The 16,245-nt window shown below is 44.0% G+C and overlaps 1 protein-coding gene across 1 annotated transcript; it reads right to left on the bottom strand.

The window, feature by feature from the left end:
• Positions 1–945: 945 nt before the first annotated feature.
• On the bottom strand, positions 946–16,245 carry LOC148332856 (puromycin-sensitive aminopeptidase-like). Its single transcript, XM_088303094.1, has 23 exons — positions 15,746–16,245; positions 12,687–12,771; positions 12,511–12,588; positions 11,564–11,685; positions 11,049–11,156; positions 10,229–10,429; positions 9,706–9,802; positions 9,582–9,615; positions 9,009–9,123; positions 8,757–8,921; positions 8,584–8,688; positions 8,447–8,507; positions 6,989–7,098; positions 6,846–6,909; positions 6,198–6,337; positions 6,000–6,134; positions 5,088–5,307; positions 4,825–4,967; positions 3,636–3,692; positions 3,457–3,564; positions 2,077–2,232; positions 1,854–1,901; positions 946–1,770 (listed from the first exon to the last, which is right to left on the bottom strand). The coding sequence occupies exons 1-23, from the start codon at positions 16,028–16,030 to the stop codon at positions 1,624–1,626; spliced, it is 2,784 nt and encodes a 927-aa protein (XP_088159220.1). The 5' UTR covers positions 16,031–16,245; the 3' UTR covers positions 946–1,623.

Below are 16,245 nucleotides of genomic sequence, written 5' to 3'. Positions count from 1 at the left end.
TGTCAGAATCATCGCATTTCTCTTTCCTTCTTTTCATTTCACTAAGTGCAAAGTGGTCAACCAATTTAAGGCTTCCCAAAGGGTGGGGGGGGGGGGGGGGAGAATCACCCAGGTGTCTTCACCTCTCACTCCAGAAGTCAAGAGTAAAATCAGGACATCATCAGAAGGTCTTGTACAAACTTCAGGGACCGGGGTGTGCCATAGTTTCAGGATCGCAAACACCAGATGAAGATGTTCTCGTTCGGCCAATCACAGCACTCAAACCAAATGGAGGTAGGCGTTCCCGCCCAATGGCAGCTGACCTGTCCATCAATCCAACGCACAGAAAGATTGGAAGAAAAAGAAAGAAAAAGAGAAAAGAAAGCCTTCAAGCCTCCACCAGCAGGAAATGACTTCGTTTTTTTTAAGGGAAAAAATGCTCAACAAACACCAAGATGGTTTTTCTAAGGCATATGAATTTGAACAGAGAAGTATCAAATGTTTTGTAGTTTGTATCCAATATTGTCAAGCATTTTGTCAAATTTTAGAATGATCCTTTTTTTCTCTGATCTTTGAGTTTTAATTGTGTATTTTTTGGCCAATATTTTTTTTCTTCCCAAATATTTGTGTTTGTATGTTTTCACCTTTGCATTTCTCTCTCAAACCTCACGAGGGTCGCCTGCATGAAAGAGCCTCTCTCAGGTTACACTCTGAAGTGGTTGCCAGCCAATCACAGCTCTCTCAAATACTTGGGTCCAAATTTGGAATTTTCACATTGGTTTCTTTTAGTTCACATATTTTGGTCTTTTCATTAAATATTTGTAATAATTTTATGAACATTTCAATTAAATTGTTTAAAAATGTATTTGTACTTTTCATCAAATTCACTTACGCACTGGATAATATTTGCACATTTGAGTATTCATAATTATTTGCCTATATTTAATGTTTTTGACCCAATAATTTTTTTTCAGCTTTTCCCCACTTTAAATACCAAATAAAGAATCTAATGTGACGGGTTGTTCAATATTTGTGCCTAACTATGTCGAGCATTTTGTATTATTTTCAAATATTTTATATTTTTCCATCGTGCTACTGCATTTTGAGTGTGGTGAAATGGGGGGGGGACTCTTCCGATTGAATCGGCACCAAATCAAGATTCTCACACGTGATTCTTTTGTTATGAATTCATATTATTATTTGGACTATTTTTGATTGACTGCGCTGATTTGACGACGTAAAAACTCGGGTGCATATTGCTGGAGAGCGCAAGCCAATCTCCTGGTGCTTTATCAACACACTTGGCCAATAACGCGGAGTAAGTCATGCACGATAAAAAGGGCTTCACACTTGTCTGGAGGTGGACGTGGGTGTTGACGACAAGTCTTGGTGGCGTTGCGAGGGGGTGGGAGGTGTTGAAAAGCGTGTTGGGGGGGCTAAAAACAAGCATCCCTGTCGGTCCAGGTACAAATGATGTAGCAGTCGAAGTCTGTGAGATTCTTGGCTTTGCTTTGCGGTTGCTCAGCGTCTGGAGAGAAAATTTACATCCGCGTCCGCTTTCTGAGGCAGATGGAGCGGGCAGGGGGTGGGCCTGGAAGAAGGTGCAGGGAAAAGGAAATGAAGTGAGGGGGTGTGTCTAGCGGCTCAAACGGGGGCCGCCTTGGGCTGCATTAAGTATTGATGGATGTCATCGCCGTCGCGCTTGAGCCAGGCGGCGTTGAGCAAGATGTTCTCGCAGCACTGCAGCACCGTGCGCTCCACCGCCGGCGTCGGGTGACTCTCGAAGAAACTCTGTGAGGGGGACACGGCAGATGTTGGCCTTGCGCCAGAGTGCAGATGACCCCAACCACCCCAAAAAAAACAGGCGATCCCACCTTGACTTCTGTGGCCATTTTGTCGATGGCAAATCCATCCACTGTCAGCTGGAAGGACCACAAGGAAACAAACGTCAAGGGCAAACATATGTAAAGCCATTTGAGCATTTATTTCACAAGCTCGATAGCCGGCAAAAGGTTCATGTTAAGCGAGATCTGTGCGACATAACTAGGGTGTGGCATCATTTTGCTGACTGCAAGAGCGCATTGTGGTGTTAATGACCTTGATGAGCCGTGACAATAGGAAGCCGCCCTGGTAGTGGTTGTGAAGCTCCTCCCAGTTGTCCTTCACAAACTTCCATGCGGCTTTGCGACCATGTTTGCTGCTGCCGGCCACGCCCCCAATCACCGACACCGTGTCCTGAGGACGGACCTCTTCCTGAACACAAAAACAAAACACAGGACAAGGGTGGAAACGCGTACTGAAAAATTAAAAAATACACCCCCAACCCAAAAAAGACAGGGGGGGGGGGGGGGGGGGGGGGGGGGGGAGAAAAAAACAAGGAAAAATACAAACAAGTAAATTAATAAAAATTAATTTAAAAAAAAATCATAAAAAATAAAAGCATACCCAAACCACACAAAAACAAAAATCAAAACCAGGGTTAGTAAAGTTTGCAAATTTTAATTATAGACAGTTTTTGTTTGAGTGTGAGTTTAGTTTTTTAAATGCTGTAAGTTTTGATTGGTTTTAAGGTTTGTTAATTTTTATTTCAAAAACAATTTCCTTTTATTCCTAGTTTTTTTATGTGCACGATAAAAAAAAAAAATCACCATGGGAATTGCTGTGTAGGAAAAATCCAACCAAAATATCATTTTAAAACATTTTGATAAAACAGATTCCAGTTTCGCAATCCATCGACTTTGAATGACATTACTAAACGTGCATAATACCGCTTCAGAAATGCATGCTTGCACCCTATTATTAAAGGAATGATCAGGCTGAGATGGCCCATTTTTCACTAACAACCTCAGCTTATATTTTTTGGGGATCAGGAAACTGAAATTAGTTCTCATTTTCTTTTTGGAGGAATTAGGAAATGAGTGACGACAGAATTGACAATTGGAGCAATATGACCTCGCTTGCCTCCCTGCTGTGACGTCGCTGCCCAGTTTGCCAAGTCACCAACTATTTTTTTATACAGTGCATATTTTTTTTCCATCTATGAAACAAAAAAGGAAAGCATTTTTTACCTAGCGTTATATTTCAGCCCAACAACAACAAAAGATGGGGAGCCATTTGAGCCAAAGCCACACGCAAACATGTCTCCTCGGAGCGATGTCATCTGATGGATCTTCTTTTATTGGCATACATTCACAGAAAAAAAAAAAAAAAAAACATACCAAAAACTAACAAAACCCTCCCAGAAACAAAAGATAAAAACAGAATTACCCCCCCCCCAAAAAAAACATAGATACACAAACACAAACCACGAATTACCAAACATAAAAGCACAAAAAATATTTACAAACTCGAAAACATGCTCAAAAATGCACGTACCTAGAAAAAATAAATAAATCAACCGCATGCACACACCACACAAAAACACACACTCACACACGCGTGCACACACAAAACATGAAAGATCAGGTTTCAGGTTACCGAGAGGGCGAAGGCAAGCACTCTCTGGATGAGGTCCGGCGCCGAGATGGCACCGAGTACTCGCTCGATGCGATTCTTCTCCTCCTGCATGTCCGCTTGCTTGTGAAGCTGAGGCGGAACGAGAGGACAAAGTCAAACACTGGCGGGAAAAGCAAAACCAACGGCGGAGCCCATCTTACCCTCAGCATGGTGTCTAGCGTGCTGCTGTCGCCATGCTTCAGCACCGTTAAATAAACCTGAAAACACACAACAGCACAGTTGACATCCAGTCTGCAAACAGACAAGGCCAAATTGACAGCGGTGCAGTACTGCATTGTACCACAACATGCCGAGCAGCACTGAGCGCTACCGGAAGAGAAGCGGCGCGATTAAGGGCAAGAAGAACATATGCCAGTGAGCGTTGTGGCGAGCTTCGTTTGTCTGTGTTGCGGCTGTGTGTATGTTGAGAATAAGCTTATTAGAGTGAGCGAAAACTAACGAAATAAGTCCAATTGAAAACAATATTTTGTTAAAAAAAATCTCAGTAAAAAGACGAAACCTAACTGAAAGTGCATTTTACGTTTAGACAAAGCATAGTTTTTAAAAATGAATACGAAAATGAGTCAAAATGAAAAATTCTAAACTATTCTAGCCTGGTTGAAATCAGCATTGTTTTCAGACTAAGAGCAGAAAATGTAACTTGATTTCCACAAAATGGCACGCCATACCTGAAAAAGCATTTTTTCCTCTTTAGTTATGCATAAAACAGTCTGACTTGCTGCCATCCTTTATTATCAGCATTTTAAAACAAAGCGATTTAGTGTAAATGCTTGCAAATGATGCTCTTTTTCCAGACATCTCATAAAGGTCTTTCAAACCATTTTAAAAAAGATGTGTTTTTATTATTATTTATTCTTGCATTTTTGTTTGAGTAAGATACTTCTTGTTTGAACATTTAGCTGTTTAAATATTGTCACGCTCATTTTTTATGCCCCCCCCCCCAATAATCAGATTCTTGCAGCACATGATTCCCCATAGTCCAAATACAGATGTTGCAAAAATGCCTCTCAAAGAGTCATTCACATATCCAGCTACCGTTTAGCTTTTGACTTTTGTGTGTTGCATCATGTGCATTCAACTATTTATAACGGTTGGAGGTGTTGAATAACCGTTAACATCAATGCTAATTTCAGTTTGGGCGTCAATAGAATTCCCCATAACATGTTAGCATGAAGCTAGCCGACTCCCATCTATTCAGTTGTTCACAGGTGGGTCGCATTCCCCGCTATAAACGACACTTATAATCATGTCAAATGTCTACTTACAAGGCTGCGATTGAGTAAACACGGACGGGTACACGTATAGCAGTGGGAAAGTGTGGAGGTTTACCGGGCTCCGGAGGTCCGCAGGAAGAACGTGTTTGCCTTCCACGTGCTCCTTGAATCTCCGCCGAGCCTCCTCCAAGGTGGGCTTGTGTCCCGCCTTGCCCAACTTGCCGAGAACCAGACCCCTTAGCAGGGCGTCCAGGTGTCCTGCAGGAACAACACGCTTGGCTGTAAAAGTAGATCCAAGCAGAGCTGCCGCCGTTCCACCTTTGCGGATGAACGTGTACCCAAAACAAAGCCGGCTACGTCGCCTTCCCGTCGCCTCACCTTCTCCGGGCTTGCAGTCCCAGCCCAGGCGGAGGCCGATGGGCGTAAAGAGGTCTCGGATAAACTCCTGGATGTCCTCGTGGAAGTCGGTGTGGGACAACAGCGAAGACAGGACGCCCAGGTTGCAGCTGAGGTCGCTCCACACCGTGTAGTTGGGCTCGTTGACGAACGCCTCCATCACACGCAGCACCTCCACCGTGCTGATCATGCCTGCGCGCGACTTCGCCACAACACACTTGTTAACCATGTGACAAAATGGAAAAGGGACTTTTTTTTTTTTTACTGGTTTGAAAGTAAAGTCCCAACAGATCACGGTTCCTATTTTGCAGAGTCACGTACGCTTACCAAACTGCACATCCAAATATTTCATAAGTATGGACCATGAGGGGGAAATGTATACCGTATTTTTCGGACTATAAGCCGCTACTTTTTTCCCTCGATTTTGAACCGTGCGGCTAATACAACTTTTTCTGTGGATTTTTCTTTCACCGGCAGGGGCTCTCTATAGTTCAGAAAATACGCTCAATAAATCTTGATTTTTTTTTCCCTTTCTCTCGGGTCTGTTCTGTTTTAATGAGCAAACTTGTTGCCGTGTTTTAACAATCTGTTGATGTACCTTTATGTACATTCACAATACAAAATCGTTGTGTACATGCAGTAAACCACAATTTATTTTCAACATAGAAAACTGCAGCTTGTATATCTTTTTTTTTTTTCCCTCAAAAAACAGCTGCTGAGGCTTATATACAGGTGCACTTTGTAGTTCGCAAATTTCATTTCAATAATAATTTTTTCTATTAGCACAAAGGGAAGTCCACGCCTCTACCGCCACCACTGCGAAGTAGAAAAAGTTCCAAAATGGCTTCAATAGGGGGCTTATTGTTTGGGAGTCACAATCCAACTTTCTCTCACCAGGGAGAAGAGGTCGTTCTGAAGGCTGAGGCGGTCCACCGGTTGCAGGCTGAGGTCTCGGATACCGGGCAGCAGGCTCTGCAGCATGGATGAGCTGTACTGGATGCGGTAGAAGCCCACCGTGCCGGGATTGATCTGAGGAGAGGCCAACGAAGCGAGCCGTTTGAAAGAAGCCGCGCCCCGTGCAGGCGTGCTTACCTTGATCCACTGGTCGGGGGTGACGCCTGGCAGGGTGACGCTGGTCTGGGGTGTGTCCAGTAGAACCTGGTGTGTGCTGCAGGTGGGGTCCTTGCTGGTACAGATGCTGATGGGTACCATCCAGTAGGGACAATCCTCACCTGGGAAAGCGGAGGTCACACAAAATACTGTTCAGAAGAGCAGAGTGAGCTCAAAATCCTTCAAATAACCTTTTATTTAGAGTAGAAAATAAATTCCTATTTTGTATTGGCAAATACGTTCCAACGAGTTTCCCAATACAAAATATTTACTCTACGTTGGCTGAGCCACACTTCCGTACGACATCATTTAAAAATGTCAGAGGATTTTTTTTAGTCGTCTGCTATTCAGTTGAAAATCAAAAACTTTAACTCAACGCAAAAATAATCAACACATTTGTAAAGTGGACGTGCCGGATTAATTTGAAAACTGAACACCATTTAAGAAAGTCAGTCTGTAGAATATCTAGGCCGGAGCTCCTAACGCTACGCAACATTTTGTTTCGAATCCCATGAATTTGAAAATGAACACGAAATGCAGCAAAATGAAAAAGAGAAACAATTGACTGAATTAAGTTTTCTCGGTGCAGGGTGACTTGTCCAACCTCATTTAAAAAAAAAACACACTTGCCATTATGTGGTCCGCTAGCACAGAACTTCTTCTGAGAGATATTGAGGACGCGGTCGTCACCAACCTTTGAACGAAACGAACAAGGAGTCACGAGCAAGTCACTCGGGTTTTTTTTTATTTTCTGGTTGCGAAGACAGACACACCTGCTCTTGTTCCACGACAATTATGGGGAAGCCCATCTGTTTGGTCCACGAGCCCATCACGGTGGCGATGGGTTTGCCACTGGCTTGCTCCAGACATTCCCATAGGTCCTCTGGAGGACAAAAAACAATGGTAACATTGATAATTAATTTTGTTAACAACCGCCAACTTGTGAATTTCATCACATTGATCCTTTTTTCTTTTTTCGAAAATACAGGCAAATCCAAATGAAACACCTTCAGTATAGATGCAAATTGTGCAGCATCACGGAGGCCTTGAAAGTAAGGAAAGAGCAAGAAGAGACAGAGTAGGTACCAAATTAAGATCCCAGATTAGTCCAAAAGTACAGAGAGAGTCTACGCGTGAGACTGATGTTGTATCCCGTGCTTCAATGTGTTGCTGTTAACTCGTTCACTGCCAGCACAGGTAAAATGAAAGTACGTTTATATCCGTCAATGGTAGCGAATGAGTTAAGCAGCAGTTTGTTGGAAGGTTTAGATTTATTGTTACGTTGACGCAAATTTGCATTGGCCTGACTATGGGAGGTGTGAAACGACTCCTTGAGTCTTTTGTTTTATTTTAGAGTTTGAAATTGAGATGACTTATTTTCTCTTCTGTATTCAGAATTGCTCTTGACTCAGGTAAAAATATCCATCCATCATCGGCGCCGCCGCTTCGCTTCACGAGGGTCGCGCGGGCACGCTGGCGCCTCTCCCAGCCATTTTCGGGCAGTAGGCGGGGTCACACCCTGAACGGGTTGCCGGCCAATCAATCGCAAGGCACACCAAGACGAACAACCATCCGCGCTCACACTCATACCGAGGGGCAATTTAGATTGTTCAGGCAACCTGCCATGCATGTTTTTGGAATGTGGGAGGAAACCAGAGTACCCAGAGGAAAGCCACGCAGGCACGGGGAGAACACGCAAACTCCACACAGGACGGCCGGAGCCGGAATCGAACGCACAACCTCTGCGCTGTGAGGCCATCGTGCCAAGTGGCCGGTCCACCTTGCCGCTCGAGGCAAAAAGACAGGACTTTTATTTTTAAATTGCATCCAAATACTCAAACACCCGCTAGATTTTCTTTAGTAGGGTATCCGAACACCGACATATTAAAAGTTGCAGCCCAAATCTATGGTCCATCCATCCATCATCTGTACCACTTCTCCTCACTCGAGTATCTATGGTACAATACAACTTTATTGATCCAGCATACCTTATGCTTGCCTATTTGTTTGAAAGTGTTCCTTAATAAATTCATGTTACTTTGAGACGGTAAGTTTTCTGCTGGCACCTCACACTTTTTGGGGTTTTATACTAAAAATAATGATGAGGAATAAGTGAAAAAAATGTTGACATTTTCATTCGACATTACTGCTTAGCCTACAAACATTTTGAACAATTATTGAAAAATAAATAACGTGTTGCAAATTTGAAATAGCGGCAACCGCCATCGTACCTGTCGAGGCATTTTTGTGCTGGAACTTCAATAAATAGCTGTTCATTCCTTTCCTGAAGTCCTGAAAAGAATCAAGGAAAGGTTTGTGTTTTTTTTAGAAAAAGATGCGCAACCATTTCTCCAACCGGCCGGACTACCTCGTCTCCAATGTAGTTGTGCAACATTCGGATCACCGACGCCCCTTTGCTGTAAGAGATGGCATCAAAGATTTCGTCCACTTCGGACGGATGGCCGACGTTCACCTAGGAAGGACAGAAGAAAATGCAAGCTGTCACCACGGCGACGCAACGCCACGGCGTCCGCCGCTCACCTCGATGGGATGGCTGCTGTCCAGCGCGTCCAGATCCAGAGCGCGCGTGTAGTCGGCGGACACAAACTGCGTCCAGATGTCGTACTCTGGGAAGCAGTGGTCCACGCACAGATATTCGATCCACGATGCAAAGCCCTCATTGAGCCACAAGTGGGTCCACCACTCCTAGAGGCGACCAACAGATGTGAACATGTGTCGGCTTGCTGGCCATTGGAGACATTTTCTTCATTTGGGCACGTATCGCTCGGTTACCATGGTGACCAAGTTTCCGAACCACTGGTGGGCGAGTTCGTGACCCACCACCAGCGCCACCCACTGCCTGGAAGAGGCGCACGAGTTCTTTGGGTCAATGAGCAGCGCCGTCTCCCTGCACAAACACAAACAAACGCACTGCGTAAACTCTCGTGGCTCAACGTTGCCCGTTTGTGTTGTTTCCCCATCAAATGTTTTAGCTGTCACGGTGTGAACATACGGCACTAGAAACTTGTTCTTCTGCTTCTGCTTACAAAAATCAAAGTGCAATTGCTCCTCACTGCCGTTAACAAAATATTTTTATCATTGCCATCGTTGACAAAACCAACACTGCATAGAACATATTGCTGCAACAATATTTTCCAAATTACCCTTGAAAAAGGGCTCTGTTAAATTTCATCAGACACGAGACAATGCTTCAAATTTGATGGCGAAATTTGCCAGCAATGAAAATGCACGTGCCTCGACAAATATCGTATTGGTTGCGTTTATATCGGACATTTTGGCTTCAAGGATGCAAACGACATTTCGGGATCCAAACAATGTGATGCACAAGCAGGAAAGTTTGGATACCTGTAAGTAACGAGGCCCCAGTTTTCCATGGCACCTGAAGGCAGGAGGGGAAAAAATAATAAAACATTGACCAATTTCACCAAGGCTTGCGTGTCTGCAGAATGTCGTGATGAGAGCCACTCACCGGCAGCAAAGTCAGCGATAGCGATGAGATCGATCTTAGGCAAAGGATAAGGAACACTGAAGTAGTCTTTGTAGAAAGGTAACGTCTTCGTTGCTACCTGAACACGCACAAAAATATTTGAATTAGGGGGTTGCCCAATCAAGTTTATTGCTCAGGACCAAAGAACGTCCCGGGGACGTGTGCACTGCTTTCACGAACAACACGGCTGCAAATGAAAAACAAAACAAAAAAAACTAAAACAGACAAAATGAGCGGAAGTAGCGTCACATTGTTTGCATATGAGGCAAGAAGGTTAACTAAACTTTGTTTCCGTAAAGGGCCAACTTCTTAATGTGTTGAAGTTGATGCAAGCTATTGAAGAAAAAAAAAATTGTCGGGGGAAAAAAATGTTTCAAGCTGGTTTGGTCAAGAGAAATTTCAGAGGCGGGAAAGAACAAAAAAAAAATAATAATAATGTTTTCGACAATATACGCGGAAGTGGAAATGTGAGACTCCATTCCCGGGAGAGGACGGTCGGGCTCACCTCCAGCGCAAAGCGACCTTGCTCAGCCTTCCCCACGGGCGTGTAGACGCGCACCAGCACGCCGTCCGACGACTGACTCTCCACAAAGTCGAACTCGCCGATGACGAACGCTACCAAGTACGTGGACATGATGGGCGTGGTGCCAAACTTGATCTCCACCAGGTCCTCCTCGCTCGGGTACGGCTGGCGCTCCACGACGTTCTGGAGGCCAAGCAGAGGAAACGTGGACGTGGAGATGCTCGATAGACAAACAATCAGCAGCGAGACATTAGCAATGGCCACGCTCAAATGCGCCCAGCGGTCTTTTTACGTCCTTATATTTCTTCTGCTTTGGGATGCTGAAGGATGAGAATATTCTTCAAGCAATGTGAGCCGAGCTGGATTCCGAGCATCAGAAGGACCAAATTTTGACCCGCGTGAGGAAAAGCAGAACAGATAATGGATGGAGGGATGGTTTTGTGTCAGTCTTACAATCAACTTGTACAGCGTGTGACACACAAATAGCAATGCTTTTAGAAGCACGTGAGAAAATGTTTTTTTTATTATGTCTCAATATTACAAGTGGGAATGAAACACATCCCCCAATGTACAATCAAATATCATTGTATCCATTTTTAAAGACCTCTCCCGCATCAGTCTGCATGTCAATCGCATCCGATACAAGAAAAAAACTAAACGGCGTGACCACAGTCAGAGAGCAACTCACTCAACACGACGTCTCCAACATTTCAGTCGTCAGTTGGTCATGTGCGTGTGAAAGTGGCCCGGGGTGCAGGTGGGAGGGAGGAGGATGGCTCGCCGAGCCCCGAGTGACACGTACCATGTTTGACAAGGCGACGCAGTCCTTGGGGACGATGAGCGTGATGTCAAAGGTGGCTTTGATGGCCGGCTCGTCCCAACAGGGGAAGGCACGGCGGGCGTCCGTGGCCTGCGTGGGGTCAGACGAAATGGCGGGAGGACACAAGAGTTCAACGTCAGGTCGCATCAGGAATGAAGTACGTAGAAAATCAATCCCCACCGCGTGGCGGTTCATTTGCACAGATTTGGAAAATAGTCCGTGTTGTGACAGGAGGCGAGTTTAACGCGAGTTGACATTTGGGCACTTGTTTTTTTGCCTTCTTTTGCATTTTCTAAACGTCAATACATATATGGAACAAAAATACATGTTTTGAAAAAGTGTGTTTTAACAAGTTTGCTGTTTCAATGCGTTTGTTTAAAACGGATTTCAACCTATCATGCAGGCGTCGTTTGCATTTTGTTGCTGGACTACTCAGCCAAGGTCACGTTGGAAGTCGATCTGGCGTCTCGTGTTCCCGTCCCACATCAGCATCTCACCTCAAATTGTGTGACGGCAGCATAGCACGTCTCTCCCGCCGTGTTGCTGTATTTACTTCTGTAGAAACCTTTCATTTTGTCATTCAGCTCCCCGGCAAACTTGATCTTCAACACACCAGAACCTAACAAGCAGAAAGTGTACAAAGTGACGTGATTTACAACCACAACAATAATCAAGCACATTTGATATCATTATTCATTTTTAAGAGATGACATTTTTACATCTTACATTTATTTGTACACTCGGGTTGGGCAACCGAGCCTTACATTCAAATCAAAGCCATTCCTTCCCTCCCTTTTTGGGGTTTGTTTTTGGCCTACTGAAAAATGAAACAAGGGCATTATTCAAAACAAGGTTTGCTTTTTTCTTTTGGTTCCCGTCTAAGATTTGTTTGAACATCCTCTTTATACCAAACAAGCTTTTTTTCCCCAAACAAACTAATCCGATCCAGCATGGTTTTTTTTCTATCAACTTGTAACTCGCACACTTACTTTTATTGGTCTTTGCAGAATCGTGAAAGTAAGTGCTGGCTCATGTTTTTTAGTTTTTTGGCGCGTTCTTGTCCAAACACAATCCTTACTGAGAAAATCTCAAATTCCCTGAGATATCAAACGAACAATGTTATTCAACGCGGCCCAACCGATTAACAAAAAAAAAAAAAGCACAGCTCCGACCCAAAACAGCCGGCCCGTCCGTCTCCCACCCAAAAAGTTGCGCTCAACATGCAAATAAAGTTCTTCCTATTCGCGCAAGCTCCTCGGCATTTTTCCGTCAGACACTTCAGCGAGTGCTGGCACGAAAAACTGCTCGTTTTAGTCAGGAATGGACGAAAAATATCTCGGTCAAAAATATTGAAGTTATCGATTAACTTTTCTCCATCCTTGGCCATCGGGAGCCATTAGCAACGTGGAAAATGAGCATCTCTTTGCAGCCCTAATCTTCTCACCTTTCTTGAGAGCGCAAGGAAAGGACAAGGTCACCTTCTCGTCCTCGTTTTGGTAGTTGAACCCCGTGGCGTCAATTTCTTTGAAAAATACATTCAAAGAAGAGCGATTGTGTCATGTTACATGTGATCAACCAGGATGATCAAAGGGGGCGGACGCGTGCACTAATCAGACTCACCATCTCCCCCCTGCGGCGCAAAGGAGGCTGTGATGATGTCGATGTCAGCGCAGTTCATCACAATCTGATTGGTGGCTTGCGTCACCTGCAGGCGCAACACAAAGAGATCCAAAGTTCACACTTGTTCATCCTGTTTCAAGCAGGGTTGTCTTTGAATGTTGTGTACACAAATAAGTGTGTCTGCACTGCCAGCCCACCCTTCAAAGGAGAAATTTGACAACCAAGTTTGACTTCAACCCACCAATCGGCCGGCATTTTGTATTTCATAAAAAGAAATCAAATTTAAAAAAAATAAAATCAAATGAAAAAAATGAAAGATAAAATGCATCTTTAAAAAGGAGCTATGTGTGACATTACTATACACAATTTGAAAAAAGTCCCCCTGCGCCTTAATAACACGTCTGCATCCGCGGCGCACAGCTCAAGAACTGCTGAACACTTTACACCCAATTGTTGTCGTGCTGAAATGAGCCAGTCGCAACTTCTCCATTATCAGGGGCGCCGAAAGGGGGTGGGCGGGGCAAGGAGAAGGAATGGGGACCATGATCGACAGGGGGCGAGCGTTTTCCGACATGTAGGCGAGGATTAGTAAAAGAAAGAATCTGCACCGCTCGTAGCTGCTCAAAGTACTCCGTACTCAAATAACAAAACATGACATATTTGCCACAAGCCCTGGTTGGCATCACATAAGCCTAAAACACATAATTACGTTTGTTGCAATATTTGATGTCATCATAAAATTATTTTTAAAAAATGTTCCTCCTAACAATTAAAGACATGTTTCCTGGTTGCATTGATTGTGTGGAGCAATTTACTATACCGACATCAGTGAAGACAAAACGTGTGTGATAAAGGTTGAATGAAAACAAATTTAAAAAACAATTCAAGTGTTTCTTTTAGTTTCCTTTAGCACAGTGCATTTTCCTAATTTACTCCTCTGATTTCACTACCTGGAAGTCTGCATAGTGTATGGTTTTGGTTTCATTTTAAAATGCACTAAACAATTGCAGCCAAAACTTCTAAGGCCACAATATTACATTCTATTTAAGCTGCACCGTTATTGATGAACATCTTAGAACTGCTGGTGCAAGTTGCAAAGTTGAATCAACGTTGAATGTTGAGCATCTTAATAATTTGTATGCTCCCGGGACTCTGGGGACTCAGTGGGGGGCAGGAGGATGACGGCAAAACTGTCATCAATGCAGGACAACCCAGCCCACCCACTCAATGACACTCTGAGAACACTCCACAGCTCCTTCAGTGATAGACTGTTACACCCTCGCTGTACCAAAGAGAGATTTCGCCGCTCCTTCCTGCCGACTGCTGTCAGACTTTTTAACAAGAACATTGGGTCAGGCCTACAAACGGGAGGGCATTAGTGCAATTGTGCAGTCCTAGGATGCAATATACACTACTACTGTACTTTCAGCCAATGGTGTACTTAAATATTGACCAATGATGTATTTTGTTTACCATTACAATATTCTTATTATAGTACTTCTATCACTGCAGCATTTCTACCATTGCAGGACGTTCACTATTACAGTACTTTTATCATTGCAGTATTTCCTATCATTGCGGTACTTTTACTATTACAGTACTTTTACCATTACAGTGCTTTTATCATTGCAGTATTTTCTATCATTGCAGTACTTTTCTATCATTTCAGTACTCTTACCATTACAGTACTTTTATCATTGGAATATTTTTATCATTGCAGTATTTTCAATCATTCAGTAGTTTTTATCATTACAGCGTTTCCCCCTCTGTATAATGGACAGGCATTAGGAGTGTTTCCTTACACTATAGATACGTTTATACTGTGTATATTTGCATGCTTTTTATGAATGTCTGCTGCTAATGTTATACATTAACGGCTACATTTCGCCGCCGACTCTGTGTGATCTATATCTTTGCTGCTGTAACACCTCAAATGTCCCCATTGTGGGACTAATAAAGGACATCTTTATCTTTTATCTGAACATAAAAAATCAAGGTGTATAATAATTATGCTTATACAAGAGCAGCTGCTTGCTGGTGCAACATGCCACAATTCATTATACGATCCGATTAGTCGACTAATCGTGACTACTGTTGGTGATTAGTCGACTACCAAAATAATACAGGTAACAATAAATTGAATTAACCAATGGCGTCATCAAACTTGGGAAACATTGGCACAACATATCTGGAAGCCTGTAGAATTAAAAAAGCAGTTTTCCCCATTGAATCGAGCCCCCCAAAGTTTGGGATTTTTAAGTCCCAAGACCTCCGTCATTCTTCCTCACGTGTGTCTTCTTTGAATTGTTGCTACGTTTCTACATCTTAGTTGTGTTAGATCGCGCGATAATTCTGCTTGGGGGACGAGATTTGAGATCGGTGATGCGATTTGTTTTATGTGTGAGATTATCGGAGCACGCCACACACACTAACATGATACAAAGAAAAACTGTAAAACGTATTGCTGTTTTTTCCCATATCATGTGTGGCGTATGTCAAAGATAAACAAGCGTTAAAGATCTGAAAAATGATTGTGTGCGTGTGCGTGTGTACACGTACCCGGCCTTACTAAACACTGGCTAGCAAGCAACAACCCATTTAACCGACTACAAATGGCAATCAGTAGTAGTAATAGTATTTGTAGTACCACTACCACAAACGTGTGTTTGGCGGCCAAGAAACCGTGGTGAAAAGGGCTAAACTGCGTTGCGTTGGCAAAATCAAAATAATTATTACACGCACTGAAGAGCGCTGTTAGCTAGCACAGTCACGGCTAACCGCTAAGCTAACATGAGAGTGCAAGTCTTGACCGATTTGGCGTCCAGACACACTAACCGAGCTCCAATTACGACAACAATATGATTAAACGTTATTGATGACTTCGTGGGCAAATGTGACTATTGTCACATTTATTCCATTTGGCGAGTGTTGGGCTACCGATAGGCGAGCTAGTGGCCAAGTGACAGACATATTACATAAGGGCAAAAAAAAGCCCAGAGTGCATTGAGTGAGTGACAGACAGGCGTATTGTGTCAGTGTCACGTTTGCGTGGCACGTACCTCCACCATCGCCTGGAGCTTGCCGCCGAACGTGAAGTTGACCAGATCGGGCTGCAGACAGAGCCCGTAGTTGACGGGGTACACGTCTGTGGGTAGCCGCTCGAAGGGCCTCCTTTTGGCCATGGCTGCTGAACACTGTGCGGCCGCTCTCACCGTCTTGATATCTGCAACGAGTTGTTGGACTTTTATTGGTGCACAAGGGAGGAGAGTGGGCGCTCGTCGACCGCTGATTCTATGCACCAGCAGGGAGGACTGCATGAGCGTGCGCCTCAGAAGGAGCGACATCAACCGGAAGCCTCTCTCTCTCTCTCTTTCTCTCTCTCCCCCTTTCTCTCTCTTCTTGCCTTTCTCTCTCTCTCTCTCACCCTTTCTCTCTCTCTCCTTCTCGCTCTCTCTCTGTCTCTCTCCCTCCCTTTCTCTCCCCCTCTCTCTGTCTCTCTCTCTCTGTCTCTCCGCTCACAGAGAGTCTCCTCTAGTCACGGGCGGAATTTCCGAGGTTC

This window comes from Idiotropiscis lumnitzeri, chromosome 8, assembly GCF_059441095.1.
Source record: "Idiotropiscis lumnitzeri isolate Australia: NSW breed Sydney's pygmy pipehorse chromosome 8, RoL_Ilum_1.0, whole genome shotgun sequence".
Lineage (NCBI taxonomy): Eukaryota > Metazoa > Chordata > Actinopteri > Syngnathiformes > Syngnathidae > Idiotropiscis > Idiotropiscis lumnitzeri.
Note: the sequence above shows the minus strand (reverse complement) of the source record. Positions and strands in the feature narration are given on the sequence as shown.